Genomic DNA, 24,711 nt, shown 5'->3' with positions numbered 1-24,711 from the left:
AAGCTGGATGTATCACGCTACCTGATATCAAATTATACTACAAGGCTATAGTAATCAAAACACCATGGTTTTGGCATAAAAACAGACACAGATCAGTGGAACAGAATAGAGAGCCCAGGAATAATCCATGCAATTTAATAAATCCGTGTCATTTAATCTATGACAAAGGAAGCAGGAATTTACATTGAGGTAAAGACAGTCTATTTAATAAATGATGCTGGGAAAACTGGACAGATACATGCAAAAAAATGAAACTGGACCACCTTCTTATGCCATATACAAGAGTAAACTCAATGGAGTAAAGACTTCAATGTAAGACCCAAAAACCATAAAACTCCTGGAAGAAAACTTTGGCAGTAGATGCTCTGACAGCTCTCAGTAAATTTTTTTCTGGTATAGCTCCTCAGGAAAGGGAAACAAGAAAAACAAGGACAAATGGGACTAGATGAGACTGAAAAGTTTTTATTATACACAGCAAAGGAAACCATCAACAAAACGAAAAGACAACCTACTGAATATAAGAAGATATTTGCCAATGATCCATCCAATAAGGGGTTAATATCCAAAATTTATAAATAACTCATACAACTCAACACAAAAAAACAATCCAATTAAAAAATGGGCTGAGGACCTGAACAGACATTTCTCCAAAGAACGTACACATGGTCAATAGACATATGAAAAGATGTTCATTGTCACTAATCATCAGAGAAATGCAAATTTAAAAAAACCCACAATTAGATACCACCTCACTCCTGTCAGAATGGCCATCATAAATAAATAAATGTGTTGGCGAGGATGTGGAGAAAAGAGAACCCTTATACACTGTTGGTAGGACTGCAAATTGATGCAGCCACTATGGAAAATAGTATGGAGCTTCCTCAAAAAATTAAAAAGAGAATTCCGTTATGAACCAGCAATTCCACTGCTGGGTGTTTATCCAAAGAAATCCAAAACACTAATTTGAAAAAAATATATGCACCCCTATGTTTACCACAGCTTTATTCACAATAGCCAAGATATGGAAACAACCAGAATGCCCATCAATGGATGATTGGATAAAGAAATTGTGGTACATTTATACAATGGAGTATTATTCTGCCGTAAAAAAGAATGAAATCTTACCATTTTCAACAACATGGCTGGACCTAACGGATATTTTCCTAAGTGAAATAAGTCAGACTGAGAAAGACAAATACCATATGATCTCACTTATATGTAGAATCTAAAGAACAGGATAAACAAGCAAACAAAACAAATAGACTCATAGATACAGAGAACAAACTGATGGTTGCTAAATGGGAGGCGGTTGCAGGATGGGGGAGAAAGTGAAGGAATTAGGAAGTACAAATTGGTAGTCACAAAATAGTCACGGGGATGTGAAATACAATATGGGGAACATCAGTAATGTTGTAAAGACTATGTAGGGTGTCTGGACTTATCAGGGGGATCACTTCACAGACTGTAGATGCCTGACCATTGCGCTGTACACCTGAAACTAATACTACCATGTTTCCCCAAAAGTAAGACCTAGCCGGACCATCAGCTCTAATGCGTCTTTTGGAGAAAAAAATTAGTACTATAAGACCCGGTCTTATTTTACTATTATATGTTACTATATAAGACCAGGTCTTATATTAATTTTTGCTCCAAAAGACGCATTAGAGCTGATGGTCCGGTTAGGTCTTATTTCAGGGAAACACGGTAAATAAAAAATGAAAGAAGTTGAATTAGACCAAAAGCATTAATAATATATTTTTTTCACTGTTAATAGTAGATATGTTTCTAAAGTTTTCTCTTTATTCACGAGAACTGTCACTAGAGTTAATTATTCTTTTCTCTTGTTCCTCCTCCAGGCCAAGGGTTTGGAGCCCCACCAGGGGGAGCAGGCTTTTCTGGCTATCCACAGCCACCCTCACAGTCTTACGGAGGTGGCCCAGCACAGGTTGCAATACCTGGTACGTACCATCTGTCCAGAGAAAACAGTAGCATCATATTTTGAATTTTTCAATTGCCATTGAGAGAACTTAGTTTATATTTGGGATAGATGTCAGTAAATATGCTAAGTACTCCTATGCATAATTTTAAATACATGGTTTCATCAAATAATTTGATGGGAAAGTTTAATCAGTAAGATCAAAATAAGGACCCACTTTTTCAATTAAAAAAATAATGTCCCAAAGTCAAAAAGCAAAGCCTTTAGGAACTTCTCTGATTGCTTTTATATCACAAATGAAACAACCCCCAGAACTATGTCCTGACATCCTTTCCAGATGGGGTCAGAATTTAATCTGGTTTAAGAGTTAAAAAAAAAAAAGTATAGCATAAGGAATATAGTCAATAATATTGTAATAACTATGTATGATGTCAGATGGGTACTAGATTGATCACTTTGTAAGTTATGTGAATGTCAAATCATTGTGTTGTATACCTGAAACTAATATAATATTGTATATCAATTGTAATAGAAAAAGAAAACAATTATTAAAAAGTATTAGTTAAGCTATTAGTAGGATGTGGAATATTTTAAAAGGTTCTTATGAGCAAAGTTGGTTTTAGATTCAGTACATTATATTAAAAAGTTATCCTAGTGAATAGTATGAATGTTTTTAATATGTTTCCATATTCATAATAAATCAATGCTGTTTTGAAAAATTAAACATGTAAGACCTGTTTGCTGTATATTTTTTAACATGTAGGTGGCTTTCCTGGAGGACAGATGCCTTCTCAGTATTCTGGAGGACAAGCTCCTTACGCTAGTCAGGTATTTTTGCTCCTACCTTTTGAATTTAGCCTGGGTAACTGGATACTGCCAAAGGGGAGAGGCACCACTCCTTTGCAAACATTAGAGTTGTCTGTGAAGCAGAGGAGATGGTCTATGGCAACTCTTAAGATTTTAATCTTGGCTTCTGATAGACTCCCTGCTCTCTCTGGTCCATCTGCTTGAAGTAGTGTCCTGCTGACTTTGATAAGACAAGTATAAGTCCCTTGTCACAGCGGATGTTACTCATAACTTTTTCATAGAGATTCACTTGGGCTCTTAGCATGGGTTTTAGTTCTTTTTCCTCTTCCCTCGCTGGTAGTTATAACCATGAGCTTGGGTGATTTCTATTTTTGGCAGTGTTTTATGAAGTGTTTTGTTTTGCGTTTTTACCTTTGTAACTTTTCACTCTTCTTTCAGATCAATACAGAATCTTTTCCTTCCTATCCTGTTTTCTCTCCTGTTTCTTTGGATTATAGCAGTGAAGTGAGTAAGGTTTCCTAATGTTCACTAAAAACTAGGTCCCCTACATATGCCTTCATTTGTTTCTGATTTCTTGTGTATTTGTCTCTCACCACTTCCTGAGGGCTCAACTGTATCTGTTTTATCTTTATGTGCGTGGCAGGGCTTTTAACATGGTAGCCAATTAATGTCTGTTGAATTGATTTCTCAGTAGCCCCAGAAGGTCTCCCGTATGTCAAATCTTTGCCCCATCTCTGTATAGCTCCTTGTTTTAATATTAAGTCTTATTATGTAAGTGCCTTGTTAATTCTTTTATATCCTATCGAAGTTACTAGGAACATAAGCAGTATGTTTATGCTTACCTTTATCTTGATTTTCTCACTTATTTCCTTAATGTCTATTCATAAATGTCTATTCATTTTCAAGCTTTTTTAAAGTTGGAGGGGGAGAAGGATTATAGTACTGAAAGAGAAATACCTTAGCTATTTTCTGGAATTGAGAAATTTGAGCTCCGGAGAGATTAAGAAACGTGTCCATGGCCACACAACTAGTGGAAGACAAAGCTGAGACTAGATTTTAGCTTTTGTGACTCCCAGACCCATGGTCTTTCTGCTGGTTTGCTGATGTAGCAAATGACATTCCTCCAAAGCACATAGTAAATTGCTTTTAAGCCATTTTTTTTTAATTGTTGAAGTTGATTGTTAGTCATATTAAATCTGTAGCTATTTTTAATCATTTGTTATGAGAATTTTGATTTTATTTTAGTTGAAGCCTGCATATGATTTGAGACATCATTTTATGATGCAACATAAAAGATTTTTAAACATAAAACACTAAAAGTAAAACACACATACATATGCAACTTATTTTGTGTTACAATTATCACTTTCAGATAGAACTAAAAACAGTAGGTGGAAGTTAACGGAGTGGTAGGTTTTGCAAGAGCTTCTAGAGGAAAGTGGAATAGGCTACCTTGTGAGGGATGAGCTCCCTGTCAACTGAAAATCTTGTAGAGGCTGGGGTGTGTGTGTATGTGTGTAGATGTAAAGAAAATTTCTGTCTTCGTTGGGCAGTTGGGCCAGGTGACGTCTCCTAATTGACCCAATTCTAATACGATGGCAGTTTTTGAATATTTTATACTTGAATATTTGCTACAAGAATAATTTTAATTTTTCCTTAAAACCACTATACAAACATTTCTTATTAGTTCTCTGCTTACATTCCTCACTTAGAAACTAGTGAAGGGTTGGTTGGTAAAGTTTTCTGGCAGAAGAAAATGTTGGTGTAAGAATGTAGATGAGTGGGAGGAACTATTGGCCATAAAAATACTTGCGGAATGATGGTCTGCTCCCTTTCTCTATTTATTTTACCCCCACAGATGCTGGTATATTGCTGTATTCAATGGGTGTAACTCCAAATGCAGTTTCAGTTGCCTAAAAAGCAATTGAATCATTGTATATTTTTAAATGATGTTGATTGCATGTTTAAATGATATTTTAGAAATATTGGGTTAAATAAAATAAATTGTTATAGTTTTTAAAAACGTTGTAAGGATATCATTTTGCTTCATTTCATCCCTCTTAAGCCTTGATTTGAATATTTTAAGAAAAGTATTGAATCGTTTCATAGCTTTGTATTTTAAATTTTTTTTAACTTTTAATTTTGAAATAATTTCACTTACAAAAAAAGTTGTAAAAAATGAACATAGAATTTTTGTTTACCCTTTACTCAGAATCTCCAGATATTAACTTCTTACATAAAAACAATGCAATGATTAAAATCAGAAAATTACATTGATGTAGTACTATTGGCCAATCTGTAGACCTATTCAGACTTCACCGGTTGTCCCTGTAATGTCCCCTCTGGTTCAGGATCAGATCCAGGATGAAGTACTGCATTCATTGTCATGTCTCTTAAGTTTCCTTTAGAACGAAACAATCTTTAGTCTTTGTTGTTCATGACCATGACACCTTCAAAGAGTGCTACCGCTTATTTTGTAGACTATTCCCTAATTTGGGTTTGTCTGATGTTGCCCCGTGATTAAATTCAAGTTATGCCATTTGGGCAGGAGTGCCACAGTAATGATGTTGCGTCCTCAGTGCACCATAGCAGGAGGCATTTATTGTTGACTTAATCTATTACTGGTGATAATTGATTTCAACCATTTGTTTAAGATGGTGTAACATTATAAACTATGGAAGGTTTTCAGTTACAACGTTATAAGCTATGCAAGTATCTTGGTTCTCATCATACTTTTACCCACTATTTTTTTTTTATTAGTTTCAGGTATACAAAAGAATGTTATAGTTAGATATTTACACCCCTCACAAAGTGATACCCCTCCCCCAATCTACTACCCCTCTGACATCACATATAGCTGTTACAATACCATTGACTCTGTTCCCTATGCTGTACTCCACATCCTGTGACCATATATATATATACATTTATATATATATATATATATATATATATATATATATATATATATATATATAAAATATTTAACTATAGTTGACATTCAGTATTATTCAGCTTCAGCTTCCGGTGTACATTGCAGTGGTCAGATATCTACATAGTCCATGAAGTGGTCTCCCTAATAAGACAAGTGCCCATCTGACACCCTACAAAATCTTTACATTATTGATTATATTCCCCAAACTGTATTTCATATATCCATGTTTTAGCCACTGATTTTTAACATCTATTTATAATCCTTGCCTGAAACAATTTTTACTGTGATTTAGCATATGGCAATTTAAAAAAAATTTCCTCATAGATTTGTATTTTAAATATATAGCCCCTATTTTGCTTTCTAGTTTATTTCCTTATAAAATTTATGAAGAATATTATACCTTCTGGAATCTCTAATGACTTTTATTTTGTGGTTTTGTTAATATAAAATGTTTTATTTCATGTCTAATGATCAGGGCCCATAAAGAAAATGTTCTACTTTACTAAAGCCATTATTATATTCTTGTCTTTAAATTAAACACTGCTGCTATTCAGGGATCATCTCTTTTTTCCGCTCCTATTCCACCAAGAAGGAATTCCAACTGGAATTTGAAGGTCCTCAGTGTTCTCTTTACTGTGAGATTCAAGGACTTAGATAGCCCCTGCTTATTCTTGGTCCTTTGCATCATCTTCCATTCCTCTCCCTCCCTCTAAACATTTTCTATATGCCAAGGAATTCCAAGGAATACCAAGTGGGATTCAAGGCATAGGAAGGTTGTGACTAATTTCACAGGCTTGACTGTCTTGTCTCCTGAAAGTTTGGGGTCTGGCTGTCTCTTGGCAGCAGGAGGATAGGTCTTTCCCACTTGTTCCAGAATGAGCCCTGATAATAAAACGCTCATATCCGTGTCCTAGAACTCAAACACTGGTCTCTTTGCCTAAGAAAGTTGATTGGGGAAGTCTTGAGTTGTTGTCATCTTGTCAGCAGAGATGGATGTTTTCTTTTTAATTTGTATTTCTTTTATATTTATATTTGTATATTAATTTGTATTTCTTTTATATTTTTCATTTTATTTCTTTTTTTCCCCAGTTTTTTTGAGACGTAATTGACATATAACATTTAGTTTTAGGTGCATAACATGATGATTTGGTATATGCATATATTGTGAAATGATTACCACAATAACTGACTTGGATTTCATGCCTCTTGTTTTCAGCCTGCCGCGATGACTCAGGGAACTCAAGGAACAATCCGACCAGCTGCCAACTTCGATGCTATGAGAGATGCAGAAATTCTTCGTAAAGCAATGAAGGGTTTTGGTCAGGAAAACAGATTTTTGTCTTATTTATACTAAGTTCAAGTTACTGACTCTAAAGTAAAAATTAGCTTTAAATCGTAAACCAAGTTTGTATGTCAGCCTGTGTGCACATAACTCAATTGAATCTGGCACCAGGCACCTTGTAAGCATATAAGAGTTGTCTTCCAGGAGCACCCAACACAGACTTATTCTTACTTAACATGTGTGGTTCTTGCAGGGACAGACGAGCAGGCAATTGTGGATGTTGTGGCCAACCGTTCCAACGATCAAAGGCAAAAAATTAAAGCAGCTTTCAAGACCATGTATGGCAAGGTATCTTTTATTTTTCTTGAGTGAGCATGGACAGTGAGTATCCTGTAGACCCTGCATTTGTGTCAGGTTGGATACTATCTTTGTATCAGTATGGGTGGAACGAAGTAGAGACAGCTACACTCCACAGACCCCAGGAGTGGTGTATTCACTACTTTTTTTTCCTTCTCTTAAAAGCCTTTCTAATTCTAGAGTCGTGCTTGATCTCATGGTCATTCCTTAGACTATGTCTAGTGTGTGATGGATGTTCAGTAGACAGTAGATTGTGACCACAATCACGATCAATAGCTTGGTTCTTAGTCTCCTGATAGTGGGATTCAGGGACTTTTTCTTCAGCCCCTGCTTATTCTCGGTCCTTGGCTTCGTCTTCCACTCCTCTCCCTCCCACTAAGCATAGCCTGTATTTAGGATTATATAGAACATCTGACCTTTCCCTGCACATACCATGCTCTATACCCTATACTTCTGTGTTTGGTATATGTTGTTCTCTTGACCTGGAACACCTTTTTTCCTTTTCTACATGACAAACAACTGCTCCAGGATTTGGCTTAAGATAGCTACTCTGTAAAGTTTTTCTCATTGCTCTGGGCAGAATTTAGCTGCTGCTTCCACTGTGGTCCCATAGCACTTTGTAAAACCTCTGCTGTAACTAATCTCACTGTCCACCCCCAAAACTGTGAGCTCCCCTGATGAATGTCACATTCATCTTCGTATTTGTAGCACTCAGTACAGGAACAATAACAAATATCCACTTGGTAAATATTTGTTGAATGGATGATCTGTGACTAAACCCAGCAAGATTCTATGGCTAAAAAGTGCCACTGCTTCTCAACTATAAAGGGAAAACTGGGTAGCATTCATTCTCAGAATGGGAATGGAGGTCCATCTGTTGGTTCCACCTTGCCTATTCTGCTCTGCCCAGCCCAGATCCATGTCTTTAGTCTTAACGCTGATTAAATGACACAAATTGTATATTTCCTTAAGGGCTTAATGTCAGACTCACTTCTCTCACAAAAGTGTATTCCATATTATGAATTTCTTTAGTTCATAGATAGTCTGTGCTATGCTGCCCTACATTTTGTCAGACATCACTTTAGAATTAAAACTAAACTCACAACCTGTTTTCCTATCCCCAGCCACCTTTTCTCTTAAATTCCTATTAAGTAATAAAAATACTGTTCTCCTAGTCTGCCTTGGTCTTCTCTGATTCCTGTTCTTTCTCAATCAGTCAGTCAGTGACTATTTATTTAATGTCTGCTTTGTGCCAGGCACTGCTTTGTTCTAGCAACTGGTTATTGACTATGTCTTGTTGATCTAATCTGTAAAAGGCTCTTTAAAAATGTGTCTTCTGTCTTCTTCCTACTTCCGTTGCCACCACGGAAGTCCAAGCCTTTCTCACTGACCTAAATATCCCAGTAGCCTAAACATTCTCATCCATAGCGTGTTTGTCATCACAGCCCCTACTGCTGCCATTGCTACATTAATACATGTTCTTGCATAAACATTTCCAATGGCTCCTCCCAGCACGCAGAATCAAATTCACATTCTTTAGCTTGGTATTCAAGGTAATAATCCAAGCATATACCGTATTTTGCCATGCCTGATGTGCTGCTGTGTATAAAGCGCACCCACGTTTTTGCCCCAAACTTTCAGGGAAATGGAATTAGTACCACCCATGTATAATGTGCATCCTTATTTTTCCCTCACAAATTTGGGCAAGAAAGTGCACATTATACACAGCAAAATACGGTAATTACATCTCTTTTTTTCTTTTTCTTTTTTTTTTAAATTTATTGGGGTGACAATTGTTAGTGAAATTACATAGATTTCAGGTGTACAATTTTGTATTACATCATCTATAAATCCCATTGTGTGTTCACCACCCAGAGTCAGTTCTCCTTCCAGCACCATATATTTGATCCCCTTACCCTCATCTCTCACTCCCCACCCCCTACATCTTTTTTTTTCTCACTTATCTGTGAAAACATTCCCCTCTAACAAAATTGGTTGTCTTCTAATTGTTCCATTGAACAAGCTTGACTCATTCTTGCCGCTATACTAGTGATTCTCAACCTCACCTGATCATTATAATCTCTTTTAGAACTTCAAGAAAGCACACAGAATCTCTCAGTATTATTCCTCCCCAACATTATTTATTTGTTTGTTTATTTTTTAGAAAAATTCCACAGATGATTTTAATGCACAGCTAGGGCTGGGAACCATTTTTTTGTTCCTTGTTTGTATTATTCCTTTTTCCCTGAAATACCTTCCTTCTTTCTGTTTGCCTGCTGATTTTTATATACTCTTCAAGAACTGGACTAAAAGTTTTCTCTGCTTTCTGTAGCCCCCTTTAACTTCTTCTGTTTCAACTGTTTCTGTTACTTATTTCGGTGCTACTTACTCATCTGGTGCTGGAGTACAGGCTGCCTTATGTTATCTTTTCTTAGATGTTTTTCTTGTCTTTCCAAATAAGAAACAATGATGAGTTCTACTTCCTCATAGAACAAGAGCAGTTTCTACACTAAGAAGTATCTGTTTATCATTTTGTTCACTTGAGTTATTCTTTGTTTCATGTATCTCTTGTACTTCATACAGTGGTGGAACTACAGTAAGAATTTATTATTGTGTTTATTGAAAGAATGAAAGAATATATCTGCTTGAGTGTAACAAACTTTAAATGTACATATTTATTTGTTATATAATATTCGGATTTGAAAGTTAGGTTCAATTACATTGTTCCATATTTTCCTTTAAAAATTTAAGCAACAAAATTTGAAGGGCACATATATTTAGTTTGTACTTATAATTAAACAGGATTTAATCAAAGATCTCAAATCAGAGTTAAGTGGAAATATGGAAGAATTGATCCTTGCCCTGTTCATGCCAACTACATATTACGATGCCTGGAGTTTACGGAACGCAATGCAGGTAAATATATGTCATTTACTTTGGATATTTTACCCTATTTCAAAAACCCCCACAAATTATGGCAGTTCCGAATTTACAGTGACAGCTAAATCAATACATTATTTCATATCATCTGAATATACAGAGCTTTTGAGGTATGGAGGCCAAAGAAATATTTGATACAACAGTAAGATTTAATCACTTTCAGTTTGTCTTTCTTTTGTACTTTCTTTTGTCTTTCTTCATTTCACATAGGGAGTAGGAACTCAGGAACGTGTATTGATTGAAATTTTATGCACAAGAACTAATCAGGAAATCCAAGAAATTGTCAGATGTTATCAATCAGAATTTGGACGAGACCTTGAAAAGGACATTAGGTCAGATACATCCGGCCATTTTGAACGTTTACTTGTATCCATGTGTCAGGTGAGTATAGCATGAATGTTTATGTCCGGGTGGAGGGAACATTCTTTATTGCCTATTGCCAGGGAGTATTCTTTATTCCTTTTAATATTTAGCTCCCTTGGAATCTTGCCATCTTTAAGAAGGACAACACAGAACCCAGTGTATAAATTTCTTTGTAGTCACTGTTGAGACTTATTTCAGCAGATCTGACTTTTGTAAGGAATCATAAATTAACCGCTTTAAGGTTATATGGAATTAGAAATCAACCTGAGTCTGTGTCTTAGGATGAGGATGAATTTGTACTTTTAAGCTGAGCATTGCACTGCCAGTTAAGTTGGACCATTAACTGAAAATATGCAGGACAGCCGTGGAAGTGGCTATAGGAAGTGAGTACTGTGTGTGGAGAGCTAGAAATACAGAAAAATGTTTTAGGATTCCCAGAAATATTGTGATTAGCACCTGCCTTATTCTGATTCCCCAAATGTGCTGGAGAGGTGACACAAAATTCTCCAAATAGGGTATTTGGAATTATATTATAGACCCACTTAGAATGAGATGTTGAGGGTATATTTGAAAGAGATGCAAAAGGCTAGCACACTGATTCAGTATCAGGAGTTATTGGCTATTCTGCTAGTACACAAGTTGGACAGTCTTGAGGGATCTCAAAGTGGGGAGAGGATCTTCAGAGCGCAGGAGGGTAGTTGCAGAAGAGATAATACACTGTAGTGAGTAGATGTGGAAATGAGAAAAGGAAGCAAATGAGTGGGGGGAAGTTGAATTTACCTACAACGGAGTAACAGTGGGGGAGTAGGTTAGCATTTAAAAAGGACAACAAGTAGAAAATCAACAGGAACAGAAATTTAACACTAAAAAATGGTTGTTGAGACGACATTTGTTGCTGAGTGTGTCCTTATGCAGGGTTCAAGGCCCAGCCTTTTTAGAAAGTAAAGGGACCTCTTCCAGGGAATGAGCAGAGCAATGGCTTCCTAGGAAAGTGGGACTGTATTATGTGTTTGAATCTAATGGCAATAATGTGGGAAGTTTTTCCTGAGCACCTTTTCCTGTGCCGTATTTAGTCGTCCGTTTAGAATATGTCTCTACATATTCGTTGTGCCCAGGGCTTTTCAGAAGACAGTTTCCCACCTTCAAGGAATACCTGCCCATTTTGTTCCTTAGACAGACACTGGGATTCTAAGGACAGCCTTTCCTTTGTTTGGGTTTGTGTTTCTGTTTTTGAGAGAAACCAGCTGCCCATCTAAACTTTACTCTTGTTCAGGCTCAGAGCTTCCTCCCTTCCTCAACTTCCCTCCTATCCCAGGAGAGAGTTTGGTATACAATTGGTATAGTCCTGCAGAACTTGAATTATGTATAGCTTCTTCTAAAAAGCTCCTGCATCATTTTTATTTATGCATTCATCATAAATACTTATATACATATTAAGATTACACTTGGATGAAGGAAAGGAAGTTCGTGAAGCCTCCATATTATATGCCCCCTCCCTTGACTTAACTTCCTTGAGGGAGAGACCTTGTCTTTCCTGTGTCTCTACCACCTAGCACATCCTATTGGTTCTGTTTCTCTGGAGAACCCTGACTAATACAGCCTGGCACAAAGCAAGTGCTCCATATCTTCTCCGTTTTAGTTGCATGAATGAATACAAAGTGGAATTGAGTATAATGCATGTTGATCTTAGATCCCAGCTAAGGAGGGTTATGATTTCTTCATCTGAGTGGTAGTTTATGTGTATATCTCCTAGTAGAGCTATTTTTGTTTTTTGGGGGGAGGAGTATATAAATCATGTATATATGCATATAATTTTTTATGGAAACGAAACCTTTCCTGGTTTAGTGTAGCTCTCAATGCCCTGAAAAACTCCCATTGTAACATAACCTCATTAAACTATGATCATATAAAATCCAAAGTAGGCGGTGTAATAAAATACTAGTTACACTAGTGTAGTGTTGTTGGAAATATATTCATGACAAACTTTATTTATTAATCTTTAATAAATTGTCCCTTAAATCCAAAAGCGACTAGATGGGACAGAACATTTTGAATAGAACATGTATCACTTCCAATTCCTGCCTTCCTTTTTTGCAGGGAAATCGTGACGAGAACCAGAATGTTAACCACCAGATGGCTCAGGAAGATGCTCAGCGCCTCTATCAAGCTGGCGAGGGGAGACTGGGGACCGATGAATCTTGCTTTAACATGATTCTTGCCATAAGAAGCTTTCCTCAGCTGAAAGCTACCATGGAGGCTTATTCCAGGGTACGAGCTTTTTTTGAAGATCTAACTTCTGTTTCAAGGTGTGAAAATATTTTAACTCTTACACGTTTTGTTTGCAGATGGCTAATCGAGATTTGTTAAGCAGTATCAGCCGTGAGTTCTCCGGAAATGTTGAAAGTGGTTTGAAGGCCATTTGTAAGCTACTTTTCTATTTTGCTTTGTTTTGTTTATAAATGAGTAAGGCTTTGAATAGTTGTTCCCATTAAGTAATGTTAGTTAATATGGCCTCCCTGGAATCTGCTTAGGCAGAGGCTGAGCTAATCCTGTGGTTTTTCATGCAATTCCCTATGAATGGTTGGTGGCGTGATCAGTAAGGGTTGTTTTGGAATTATTTGATCCTTATTGTATATGCCCTTCATGAGGACTATGCAAGAATATATGACAGATTGTGGCATTTCCATTAAGGTCAATGGGAAAGCACTAAGCAACTATGAGTGCTACCACACAAAGTGTCATTGCGAGCCCCCAAAAACAGTTTTCAAATACTCAGCCCAGTGATACCTGTTTCACTTTTGAAATTAAAAACCCAATTTCTAGTGTTCGGAAATTCAGATGTCTAACGAAATGAAAATTTCATTCTCATGGAGAATATAGGACTAAAGAGAATATTAGTACCACATTGGTATTAGCAACTGAATGTCTTGCAAAGAGTAAGTGCTATAGTAATGGTAGCTAAATTAATAATGTGCAGTTGGTATATCTCTATCATCTGCAGGAAGAGACTTTGCTAAGTTAATTTTCCGAAGAGAAAAACGTGTCAGATTTCTTATCATTCTCAAATCTTTGCTCAAATATGTGTTTTCTTTTTTATATTGGAGTGCTATCTCATATCCTTCTCTCAGCCAAATGATATATTTGACTTCTGGAATTCAGATTTTATTCATTACTCCTTTTAAGTAAGATATTACTAGTTGCTACAGCTCTTCTCATTGTAAGGGGAAAAATGTAAAGAATCTAAGCTACTGCATCTATGGAGAGAATATGTTTTTTGGGGGCCAGATGGAATCTTCTAAAATTAAAAGTAGCCTGTCTCGTGCGTCTAGAAAGAAATATGGAGGCTGAGAAAAATCCAGGGGGAGAGCATTTTCAACTCATCTCAGATTTCTGAGATGATTACAGATGATCAGAGGCAGGTTAGAAATGGTAAATGAAGCAGGAACATGGACGTTTGTCAAGTCATGACTCCATAACTGAGGCATCTCTGACTTGCAGTGCAGTGTGCCCTGAACCGCCCTGCCTTCTTTGCTGAGAGGCTCTACTATTCTATGAAAGGTGCCGGCACAGATGACTCCACCCTGGTCAGGATTGTGGTCACTCGCAGTGAGGTGAGGCTTTCTCTCTGTGTCTGATTTTACTTGATTTTGAGTGTTGATTTCTTTTCTTTTTTCTTTTTTTCTTTTTTTAAGTTTTATAAGAGTTTATTTGAGCTACACTGATGACCTATGCTGAGAAGCAAGATCTCATGCTCCCTGAATGTTGATTTCTTAAAAGTTTCTCAGTCCCTCGGGAATGCTGTTAAGAAACAACTGTCTTTGTCACTGCTGGTAGTTTGTATAAGGCACCGTGTTCCCTTCCCTCATGCCCGAGGGAGGCTTGCCGCAGTGACGCAGACCACTGTACTGTACCTCAGGGAAGCCCAGTGCCAAAGAGTTTCCTGTTTGAGAAGGTCTGTGGAGAAGACTAGTTATGGCCAGTTGGGAGATGTTTATCTTCTGGTTTTCATTGTGTTTATGTAAAAAAATTGTATGAATGACCTATGTAGATTAATCCTATTGGATATAAAAATTCTTGAAATTTAGTATACCTTGTTAATCATAGAACAGTTTTTTTAAGAAATTCATCTTTATCTCTGCCTAAATATAGCCTCAAATGTTTCCTTTTCTTTAATTTTTTTATATTTATTGGATTTTTTAATTGAAAGAAAACATATTACTAAATTATACTAAAGAAGGTAAATTATTTTTTAAAAGACAACCAGCATATGGTGTTTAAAAAAAACCTTTTTGTGTATTTGTTCTTTCTTTTTTTTTTTTTTATTGGGGCGACAATTGTTAATAAGTATATTTGTTCTTAGACCTAAATTTTTTAAGCAGGATCTTTTTTTTAAATTGCAATGAAATATACATAGCATAAAACCTTACCATTTTAACCATTTTTAAGAGTATAGTTCAGTAGCATTCAGTACATTCACATTGTACAACCATAACCACCAGAACCTTTTCACCTTGCAAAGCTGAAAAATCCATACTCATTAAACAAGAATTCACCATTCTTTCTCCCCAACCCTTGGCAAACACCATTCTATTTTCTGTCCCTCTGTATTTCACTATTCTGCATACCTCATATAGTGGAATCACACAGTATTTACCCTTTTGTGACTGGTTTTCACTTAGCATAACATCTTTAAGATTCATCCGTGTTGTACCTTGTGTCAGAATTTCCTTCATTTTTAAGACAGAATAACTTTCCATTGCATGTATACACCACCTTTCGTTTATCCATTCATCCATCAATGAACACTTGGGTTGCTTCCATCTTTTGGCTATTGTGAACAATGCTGCTTTGAGCATGGGTGTACAATATTTGCGTCCCTGCTTTCATTTTTGTGTGTATACCCAGAAGCGGAATTGCTGTATCGTATGGTAATTTTCTTTTCTTGTTTTGAGGAATCACTGTACCATTTTCCACAGTGGCTGCACCATTGTACATTCCTACCACCAATACACAAGGGTTCCAACTTCTCCACATCCTTGCCAACACTTACTTTTTGTGTTTTTGATAATAGCCATCTTATCAACTGGTTTTTAAATGACTAATATTTTTGGAATAATAGATGAAACTAGTACCTCTCTTATCCAATATTTTTACAGAACAGTGAAGCAGACCTTCATTGTGTGATGCCAGCACTAGTATGAATGCTAGCTATAAAAGTCAGTCACTTGATGTTTCCCCCCTCTGCTTTGATTGTAATTAGGATCTTTTCACCATCAAAGAATAATTCTAATAAGTACCAGTTTCCTTTTGACAGTTTTTTTCTAACATCAAAAATATGTCTTGTATGCAGATCGATCTTGTACAAATAAAACAGATATTCAGTCAGATGTATCAGAAGACCCTGAGCACAATGATTGCAAGTGACACGAGTGGAGATTACCGAAGGCTTCTTCTGGCCATCGTGGGCCAGTAGGAGAGATTTTTTTTAAATGAACAAAGCTTTTCAAAGCTTATCCTTCAAAGCAGTGACTGACCTGCATGCAGCAATATCAACCATCACCTAACCAAAAGAGCTTTTTATTAGGGACTGTGTCAGGGTATTGTGCTTGGTTTGCACATGTGGTTATTGCCTTAATTCCAATGTTATTTTTTTCCTCTATATACAATCAATGTAAAGCCATATCATAATGGTGTAGTAATAATGCAATGTTTGTAAAGCATAATTTTCTCACTGCTCTTATCCTAATCAGGATACCAAATTGAATAAAAATCACAACAATCTCTGTGTAATATTATTGAATTTTAAAAAAGGTTGCTGAAAACTCTGCCTTCGAAAGTCTTAGTAGGCCCATTGGATGGTTATAGTTGGTGGTATATCAAAGCTATATTACTTAAAAAAAAAAATTCAGCTCTTTTAACCTAGAAGAGTAATTTACATCTTATGTTACATAAATTGGTATTCTGTATTCATAAACACTAATCTTCCCACATAGAAAATAGATTAGTATTGCCTATAGCAACTTTGAAAAAAGGGATTAGATGTTTATGTGCCTAACATGCATAGTCTACTTTTATGTCTATTAACACCCCCTAAAGATCTTTATTGGCCCTTGATTTATGAAAGACCTTAAAATTAGGTGCAATTTATTCGTGACTCCAGAAAGTGAAGTTGGACACGTAAGAAGTGCTCAATTAGTGAGCAGATGAGGCTTAAAGCATCTCCCTGGCAGAATGAATGCTAGCTCTTTTGAGAAGTAGTTCAGGAGCTCAATGGTATAGCATGGTGATTTAAAAACACAGGTTTCTTGACTAACTATGGGGTACACCTGAAACTAATATAATATTGTATGTTAGCTGTATTTTAATAAAAGTCTTTAAAAAAAATACAGGTTTATCCCCAGTACTGAGCAAACACTTATTGATTATGTTGAGCATTATAATAGGTAGTCAGGGAAAATACAAAGGAAGGAAATTTATAATCTAGTGGGGGTTCTAAACAAAAAAATTATAATTGTTAGATTATAAATTCTGTTGAGGATAAGAACCCTATTAGTTCTTTGTGCTGAGCTCCCTGGCACAAAGCATGCATATATATATAATTTTCTTTTTAATTAAAGTTTATTGGGGTGACAATTGTTAGTAAAGTTACACACAAAGCAGCTATTTAATATAGATTTGGTGAATGTGCTGAAAACTGAGGGGAAGAATAGTAAATATCAAGTAGAATTCAATGCACATTTGTGTAAGTACCAAGGAGCATACAGGTGGTGTAAGACACAACTTTACTCTTGATAGACTTCTGTACAATTGTAATACGAGGCAAGAGCAAGATACGTGGGTAGAAAGATAATGGGCTAAGATAGATGTAATTACTTTAAAAAATTTCATTGAAAAAGTTCAGTTTTGATCTAGTTTTTGAAAAAGTATATAACAGTGATGGGATTTGGTAAAGATGAGAAAGGAGGGTAGGGTCTTAAAGAAAAGATATGAGCAATATATTTTTAACCTTTTAAAAACTTGAGATATAATTCATATACCATTCACCCTTTTAAAGTGTACAATTCAGTGGTTTTTTAGCATAATTATGAATTTGTACAGCTATCAGCACAATAAATTTTTGAACATTTCATCACCCAAAAAGAAACCTTATACCCATTAGCAGTCATTCCTCATTCCCCCTCCTTCTGCCCAGGCCCTGGCAGTCACTAATTTACTTTCTGTGTCTATGGATTTGACTATTTTGGGCTTTTCATTCGAATGAAATATAACATGCGGCCCTTTGTGTCTGGCTTGTTTCAATTAGCATACTGTTTTTAAGGTTCATCTGTTGTAGCATGAATCGATGCTTCATTATTTTTTATGGCTGAATAAGCCATTGTATGGATATACATTTCATTTGTTGACTAATCAATTGATGGGCGTTTGGGTTGTTTTCATCTTTTCATTATTATGAATAATGTTGCTATAAATACTCATGGAAAAACTTGTGTGTGGACACATTTTCAATTCTCTTTGCTATGGCGCTAGGAATTGCAGGATCATATAATATCTTGATGTTGAACTTTTTTGGGATCTGCCAGACTGTTTTCCAAAGCAGTGACACCATTTTGCAATCCTACCAGCAGTGAGTGAGGTTTCTAATTCCTCCTCATCCTCACCAACACTATCATATCTGTTTAATTACAGCCATGCTAATAGATGTGAAGGGGCATCTCACTGTGGTTTTGACTTGCATTTTCCTAATGACTAATGAGCTTATTTTCTTGTGCCTATTGACATTTTGCATATCTTTTTTTTTGGAAAAATGTCTATTCAAATACTTTGACCATTTTTAAATTGGGTTATTTGTCTTTATTGTTGAGTTGTGAGGGTTATTTATGTGTTTTGGATAGTAGACCCTTATCAGATACGATTTTGTTTTGTATTCTTTTATGATATGACCAGTCATGTGGACCCCGAGAAGATTCATTTGATGTGATGTGAACCCTGAGAAGAAATTTGTTTGCTCTGATAGACTCCCCATGGTCAACTGAGGGCCTAAATTCTATGAATACTAAGAATCCAGCCATTTACTGATAGGGACCCCTGTACTCTATATACCTGAAAGAACCTCATACTGAAGCTCTGCTTCCCGCCCTATGACCTGCCTGTTTACACAGTGTGAGTCAGACTGCAAGGAAACCTTGGTTTTGTTTTTTTTTAACCAAGGGATGAGACCTGCCCCCTCCAATCAAAACTATTTGGATAACTTATTTACATAAAAACCTGGGTGGGACCTTTTGCTATAAAAGGCGGCCTCCCCTTTGTCTTGGAACACAATTTAGGTTGCTACTTGAATCTGTGTCTCCAGGCTGCAGCTCCTCCTTTTGCTCAAATAAATGCTTTTTATTCTTACTACGGTCTAAAATTAATTTTGGTTTACCGTCAGGTGCGGCCACAAAAGGAGACAGAGTAGAGGCTCAGGAAAAAATTCATTATACTTAAATGTCCTAGAGAGAGAAGAGGCACTGCACACACAGGGCCACATGGTCAAGAGCTAGAAGACAGGAGGCTAGGGGGGGAGTGTTTAGGCCATGGCCTCTATTGGGGTTTCTGAGGGAAAGGCAAGGCAGGGTACAGAAGCAGTTTAGGATTGGCTAGTTTGAATAATTTGGGGTGGTTTTTATAATAATTGCCTGGTACCTGTCAGAGAAATAAGTCAGAGAAATCTTGCCTCCTGGGGTACAGGGCCAAATACCGGAGGTATGGTTCTGGATTGTTAGTTTGCATATCAAAGGCAGGCTCCTGGCTGGGCCTTTGCTATCTCTAAGAATTGGCTACTCAGAGAGGGCAGTCTCGCCCAGCCAGAAAGTTTTTTTAAGATGTAAAAACCACATAATATACAATAAATTATATACACGCACACAATACAGATTTACAAATATTTTCTCCCATTCTGTGAGTTGTCTTAACTTTCTTGATGGTATCCTTTGATGCACAAAACTCTTAATTTTGATGAAATCCAATTTCCCTCTCTTTTTTTTTTGGTTGGTTGTGCTTTTGGGGTCATGTCTAAGAAACCATTGCCTAATAATGCAAGCTCATGATGATTTACCCCTGTGTTTTCTTCTAAAACTTTTATATAGTTTTGGCTGTCACATTTAGGTCTTTGACATTTTAGTTAATTTTTATATATGGTGTGAGGTAGGTAGGTGTTCCACTTCTTTCTTTTGCATTTGTATATCCAGTTGTCCCAGCATTATTTTGTTGAAAATTTCCACATTGAATTGTCTTGGCACGCTTGTCAAAAATCGACCATACGAGTAAGTATATTTATTTCTGAACTCTCAATTCTATTCCATTTTTCTATATATCTATCCTTATGCCTTGATTAGTATACTTTATCACTTGATAATAGTTGCTTTGTAATAAGTTAGAAACTGGTTAGTGTGAGTCCTTCAAATATGTTCTTTTTCAAGATTGTGTCGGCTATTCTGGGTCCTTTGCATTTCTATTATTAATTTTAGTATCACCTTACCAATTTCTGCAAAAGAGCCATCTGGGATGTTGATGGTGAATGCTTTGAATCTATAGATCAATTTGAGGATGAACAATGCATTTGTATTATTTGATGTTGTCAGAAATAAACTGGCTTTGGAAATAACAGATTAGTTAATTAGAAACAAGTCTTGGAATAATGAAAAAGGAGTTTGATGAGATAGTATGTCATTTAGTGGAGGTCTTGGAAACCCAAACTAAGAAATTTAAATTTTATTAGATTTTATAGTTTCCCCCAAAACTGGTTTGTATATGTAGATGATTTAATTCTGATTCTCAGTACCATTGTGTTTTCTACAGCACTCAAGAGGGCCTTTTCTGTTTTCCATATGCAAGTTGATGTTTTAAATCAGTCAAAAAACATTTGAATGCATGTCCTCATAAGGACTATAGGAAATTCAGAGTGGTTATTACTAAGCACTCTAGGAGAATAAAAGAACTTGAACACGGTTTTGCTTTCAGGTATCCTACAGTTTAATGAGGATTATGTTGAAAAAAGTGATACCTGTTACTTACCCTTGTTTGCCGAGGCCTTGAAACAAAATATGAAATAGACCAAGATCATGAGAACTGTTCCCTAGAAAGACTTGGTCCTAATCCTAGCTTATTATGTAGAAAAAGTATATTGTACTCAAGGTAAGATGGCTATCTCAGTGCAAATTCACTCACAGCCCTCACTTCGGAAAAAAAATCCAGAGAGAAATACTGTCCTGAATAGTTCCATAGTTTTATTTTGAGAACATTTTATTACTTATAACATTGCAATTTTGTTTTAAATCTTTTTTCTTATTTTTTATAATTTTAATATTTGGTGATGTAAAAAATGTCCAAACTTGTAGAGAATTTTTATGAGTTTATTTGAGCCAAACTGACGACAATGGCCAGGAACCAAAATCTCAACGGATTGAAAAAATGCTCCAGAGAATGGTAGTTTAGCGGCTTATTTTATACATTAGGATAAAAGGAGGAGATGTAAGGAGGGTTACATGAAATCCATTGGTGGTAGATTAAGGGGGCTGGAGAAAGCAAAGCGGGGAAATCTGGAACTAGATAAAAAGTAAAAGGGAGAGACACTTTTTGTACATTGGTGTGTACAGGACAGTTAATAACATTTACAGTACATACAGATGGTGTGTGGGGAACAAGATAACAATGAGGGGTTCTGTGGTCTCTGTTCTGGTGCTGCGGTTGTGCCCGGGGGTCTGGAAAAGATTACTCAGACATTTGAAAGGTATGTTGTCTTAGTTGCAAAAAGACAATTGACAGGCTCACTTAAGGTAAAGCCAAACCTTTATTAAGAAAGCTACAGGCCTAGAACATGACTACCCACCATGACTCGCTTTTAGTTAGACTCGCTTTTAGTTAGGAATTTTTATGTTCAGACCATCCTTTCCGTCTCTGAGTTTGTCAGGCCCACCATGCAGTCCACCCCTGAGCTTGTCAGGTTTAGTATGTGGCCCCTTTTTCATCCACAATATGTTTATTAGCAGAAATAAAATTTATTTTTAAAGTTTGGCTCTGGTAACTATCCTAAGCATGGAGTTTTCATGGAAAGAGGTATGTATGTATGTGCATATAATTTAAAATTCTGTTTTAAAATAATTTCGACTATATAGAAAAGTTGCCAAAACAGAGGAAAGAACTCCCAAGTGCTCTTCACCAAGATTTTTGAGTAATAAACATTTTATTGCTTCATTACTCAACTGTATGTGTGTGCGTGTGTAGTGTATATCACCCTTGTTATTAGTCTTTTCCTGGACCTTTTGAGGTTTGAGAGAGCAAACTGCAGACATGATGCCCCATCACTCTTAATCACTCCAGTACATATTTTCCCCCAAACAGTGACTTTCCTACATAACAGCAAGCATCCTTACACGTCAAGAAATAAATGTTGGTACAGTACTACCACCTAGTCCACAAAGCCCATTCAAATTTCCCTGTCTCAACAATGTCTCCTTTCATTCTGCTCCAAAATGCTATACAGGAATACATATTGCATTTAGTTTCCGTGAACTTGTGTATTCCTATTTTATTCAACGGATTGTCATTCATTATTATCACTTTATTTTGATGCTCTAGTTGTCTCATATTTGGCCAGTGGGAGCCCATTCAGTCTGGCTCTTAATATACAACATTGTTGAGTACACATACTGCTAAGATTCCTCCATGTTCTGAGTAGCTGTAGTTCATTCATTTTGACTATTTTGAAATATGCTATTTTGTGAATATATGTTTTTTTCACCCACTTTTCCATTGATGGGCACTTGGTTTGTTTCCAGGTTTTTGCAATTGTATTTTGTTATTACAACTCTAATGCTGAATTTCAAATGTATTCACATTTTTCATTAACATCATTTACTGCAAGTCTGTTTATCATATAAATATTGGGCACCGGAAGCAGCATTGTTTTGCAATCTCACCAACAGTGTGTGAATCAGGCTTACTTTTAAAATACTGTTATCTGAATTTTTCATGGAGAAAGATTTAATCGATCTGTTTTCAAACCCGTTTAATAAAGGCTTTATTTTCTCTTTATATGAATTTCTTTTTTGGTTTTTCTCCTCTAATTTATGGAAGGACATTTAAAGAAAAGGGTCGATAAAGCAAAATGCAAAGGTGGAAAACTTTGCACATAATCAAAACTTGTGCCACCTGCGGAAACAGGAGTAACCTCAGGTAGGAAAGCTGCTGCTCCCACGCGCCGTTCCCAGAGCGCAGGCGCAGACGCTCACCTTGCGGGCAGCTCCTAGTCTTCTCCCAAAACGTTATCGCGAGTCTTGGGATAAACTTGTGGTGATTGCAGAAACTAAGTTCTCGCGAGAGGTAATTGGTTGCTATAGTTGCGAAAACGTCTCTGCGGCTGTCGCAGGTAAGACAGCTGTTTCTCAGAAAACCCTAGCTTCCCGGCCCTGAAGCCACACCCCGTTACCTCAATCTCTGCTCCCTAAACTACGGTAGACGCACACCTGCACGGCTGCACTCCCTACACAACTAAACGCCACCACCCCGCTAGGTGACGTCACTCCCGCCCACCCCAGGCCTCCCAGTCAAAGCCAGACAGCCCCCGCTGTAAGCACCGACTGAGCCCAGACCACACCTCACCCCGTCGTCTCCTTCATCTAAACTATTTCTGATTTGACTCTTACCCTATAGCTTCTTCTGAGCAGGTGATAAGAAGTGCGTGCCTTGTTGGGGCAGCAGGATCCCCTGCCTGACTGCCCTGACCGTACCTTGTAGTTAGTCAGATTTCTTGCATTTGGTTATTCAACAAATATGCCTCTTTCGCCTCTTGCAGACAAGGCGTGGTGCCAGGCCCTCAGAGGCTGTAAATGTGAATGACAGATTACTTGTCTTTAAGGGGGTTATTGAGCATTCACGAAAAGCAGTGCATATTAATAATACCATTTGTGCTTTGCTTCATAGGTTATGCAGTTTTGCTATTTTAGTGGTGTTGACTGAAAAATCATGGTGTTTTGTCCCCAGAAAGGATTTATTTGGGGGTGGGGGTCCGGAGTGGAGGGAAGGGTTACAACCCAGGGCATGCAGACATGGCAAGTCACTTGCACACTCTGGCCTGCAAGCCAAGATGGAGGAGTATTTATAGAAGGGAAAAGGAAATTAAGGGAAGGAGAATTTAGAATCATAGAGCTTTATTATAAACACAGAAGAATTCACGTGATTACGTAGAACTTTCATAAACCCTAGCTCCTTCTGTAGACCCTCTAGACTGATGATGTTTGCTTAAAGTTCCAGTTTTTATCAGTGGATATTCACAACAAATGTGAAACAGGGCAGACGTTTTCTTGTCCATTTTACAGAAGGTGAAACTGAGGCTCAGAGAAGTTAGGCATTTGTCTAGGGTCAGGCTAGTGAAGGTCTAATTCACGTGGTACTATTGAAAAGGAAGGAAGGAAACTACTGCAAAAAGTCATTTCAAATGTAAACTTAGTAAGAAAGTTGTCAGGGCCACTTAGGCCTGAATGAGCCTGGAGATCTGGTGTTGAGCAAGTGATCTGACACTTTCAGGTGACTGGGAAAATGAGGGGGTATTTGGGAAGAGGCAATATAATTATACAATCTGGGGGCAGCAAGATACCTCCTTTTTTATACCACCAGTCCTAGACACACTTAGCATAGTATGTCCTAAGTAAACATTTGAATTGCATTAAGTTCTACTTTGAATTGAGTCAGAAAACATGATCCTTTTTAAAAACATATCCAATTTATTTATTTATTTTTATAACCACCTTTTTTTTTTTTTTTTTTTTTTTAAGGAGGGTGCAGCTCACAGTGGCCCCTGCGGGGATCAAACCTTGGTGTTATCAGCACCACGCTCTAACAAACTGAGATAACCGGCCACCCCTATCCAATTTATTTTTGAAATTGTGTCCTTAGTGTTGTAAAATAGTTAGAAAATGTCATTGACTAAATAAGACATATGTCAGGACTTTTTCCAGTGGACTAAACTATTCTTTGTGTCTACTTCTTAACTGGGAGATTAAATAATCCTTTAGTGGAGCTTTGCACACACACACACAAAAAAAACAAAACTAC

At 36.8% G+C, this 24,711-nt stretch overlaps 2 protein-coding genes across 3 annotated transcripts in view; both read left to right on the top strand.

The window, feature by feature from the left end:
• ANXA7 (annexin A7) overlaps positions 1–19,015 on the top strand; it is a 35,956-nt gene extending 16,941 nt beyond the window's left edge. Inside the window, exons 4-14 of one of the 2 annotated variants that reach the window (XM_033130636.1) lie at positions 1,857–1,958; positions 2,700–2,764; positions 3,182–3,247; positions 6,895–6,997; positions 7,214–7,308; positions 10,120–10,233; positions 10,468–10,638; positions 12,718–12,888; positions 12,966–13,041; positions 14,119–14,231; positions 15,971–19,015. In XM_033130636.1, the coding sequence (XP_032986527.1) occupies positions 1,857–1,958; positions 2,700–2,764; positions 3,182–3,247; positions 6,895–6,997; positions 7,214–7,308; positions 10,120–10,233; positions 10,468–10,638; positions 12,718–12,888; positions 12,966–13,041; positions 14,119–14,231; positions 15,971–16,093 (1,199 nt within the window). In that variant the 3' untranslated portion in view covers positions 16,094–19,015. The remainder of the gene's footprint in view (positions 1–1,856; positions 1,959–2,699; positions 2,765–3,181; positions 3,248–6,894; positions 6,998–7,213; positions 7,309–10,119; positions 10,234–10,467; positions 10,639–12,717; positions 12,889–12,965; positions 13,042–14,118; positions 14,232–15,970) is intronic. The other variant, XM_033130637.1, reaches the window with a different exon arrangement.
• Positions 19,016–22,986: 3,971 nt separating this feature from the next.
• The window catches only part of CFAP70 (cilia and flagella associated protein 70), a 67,150-nt gene continuing 65,425 nt past the window's right edge, over positions 22,987–24,711 (top strand). Inside the window, 1 exon segment of the mRNA XM_033129735.1 lies at positions 22,987–23,026. The gene's annotated coding sequence lies outside the window, so the exon portion shown is untranslated.

The sequence above is a fragment of the Rhinolophus ferrumequinum genome, chromosome 16, assembly GCF_004115265.2.
Source record: "Rhinolophus ferrumequinum isolate MPI-CBG mRhiFer1 chromosome 16, mRhiFer1_v1.p, whole genome shotgun sequence".
Taxonomy (NCBI): Eukaryota; Metazoa; Chordata; class Mammalia; order Chiroptera; family Rhinolophidae; genus Rhinolophus; species Rhinolophus ferrumequinum.
Note: the sequence above shows the minus strand (reverse complement) of the source record. Positions and strands in the feature narration are given on the sequence as shown.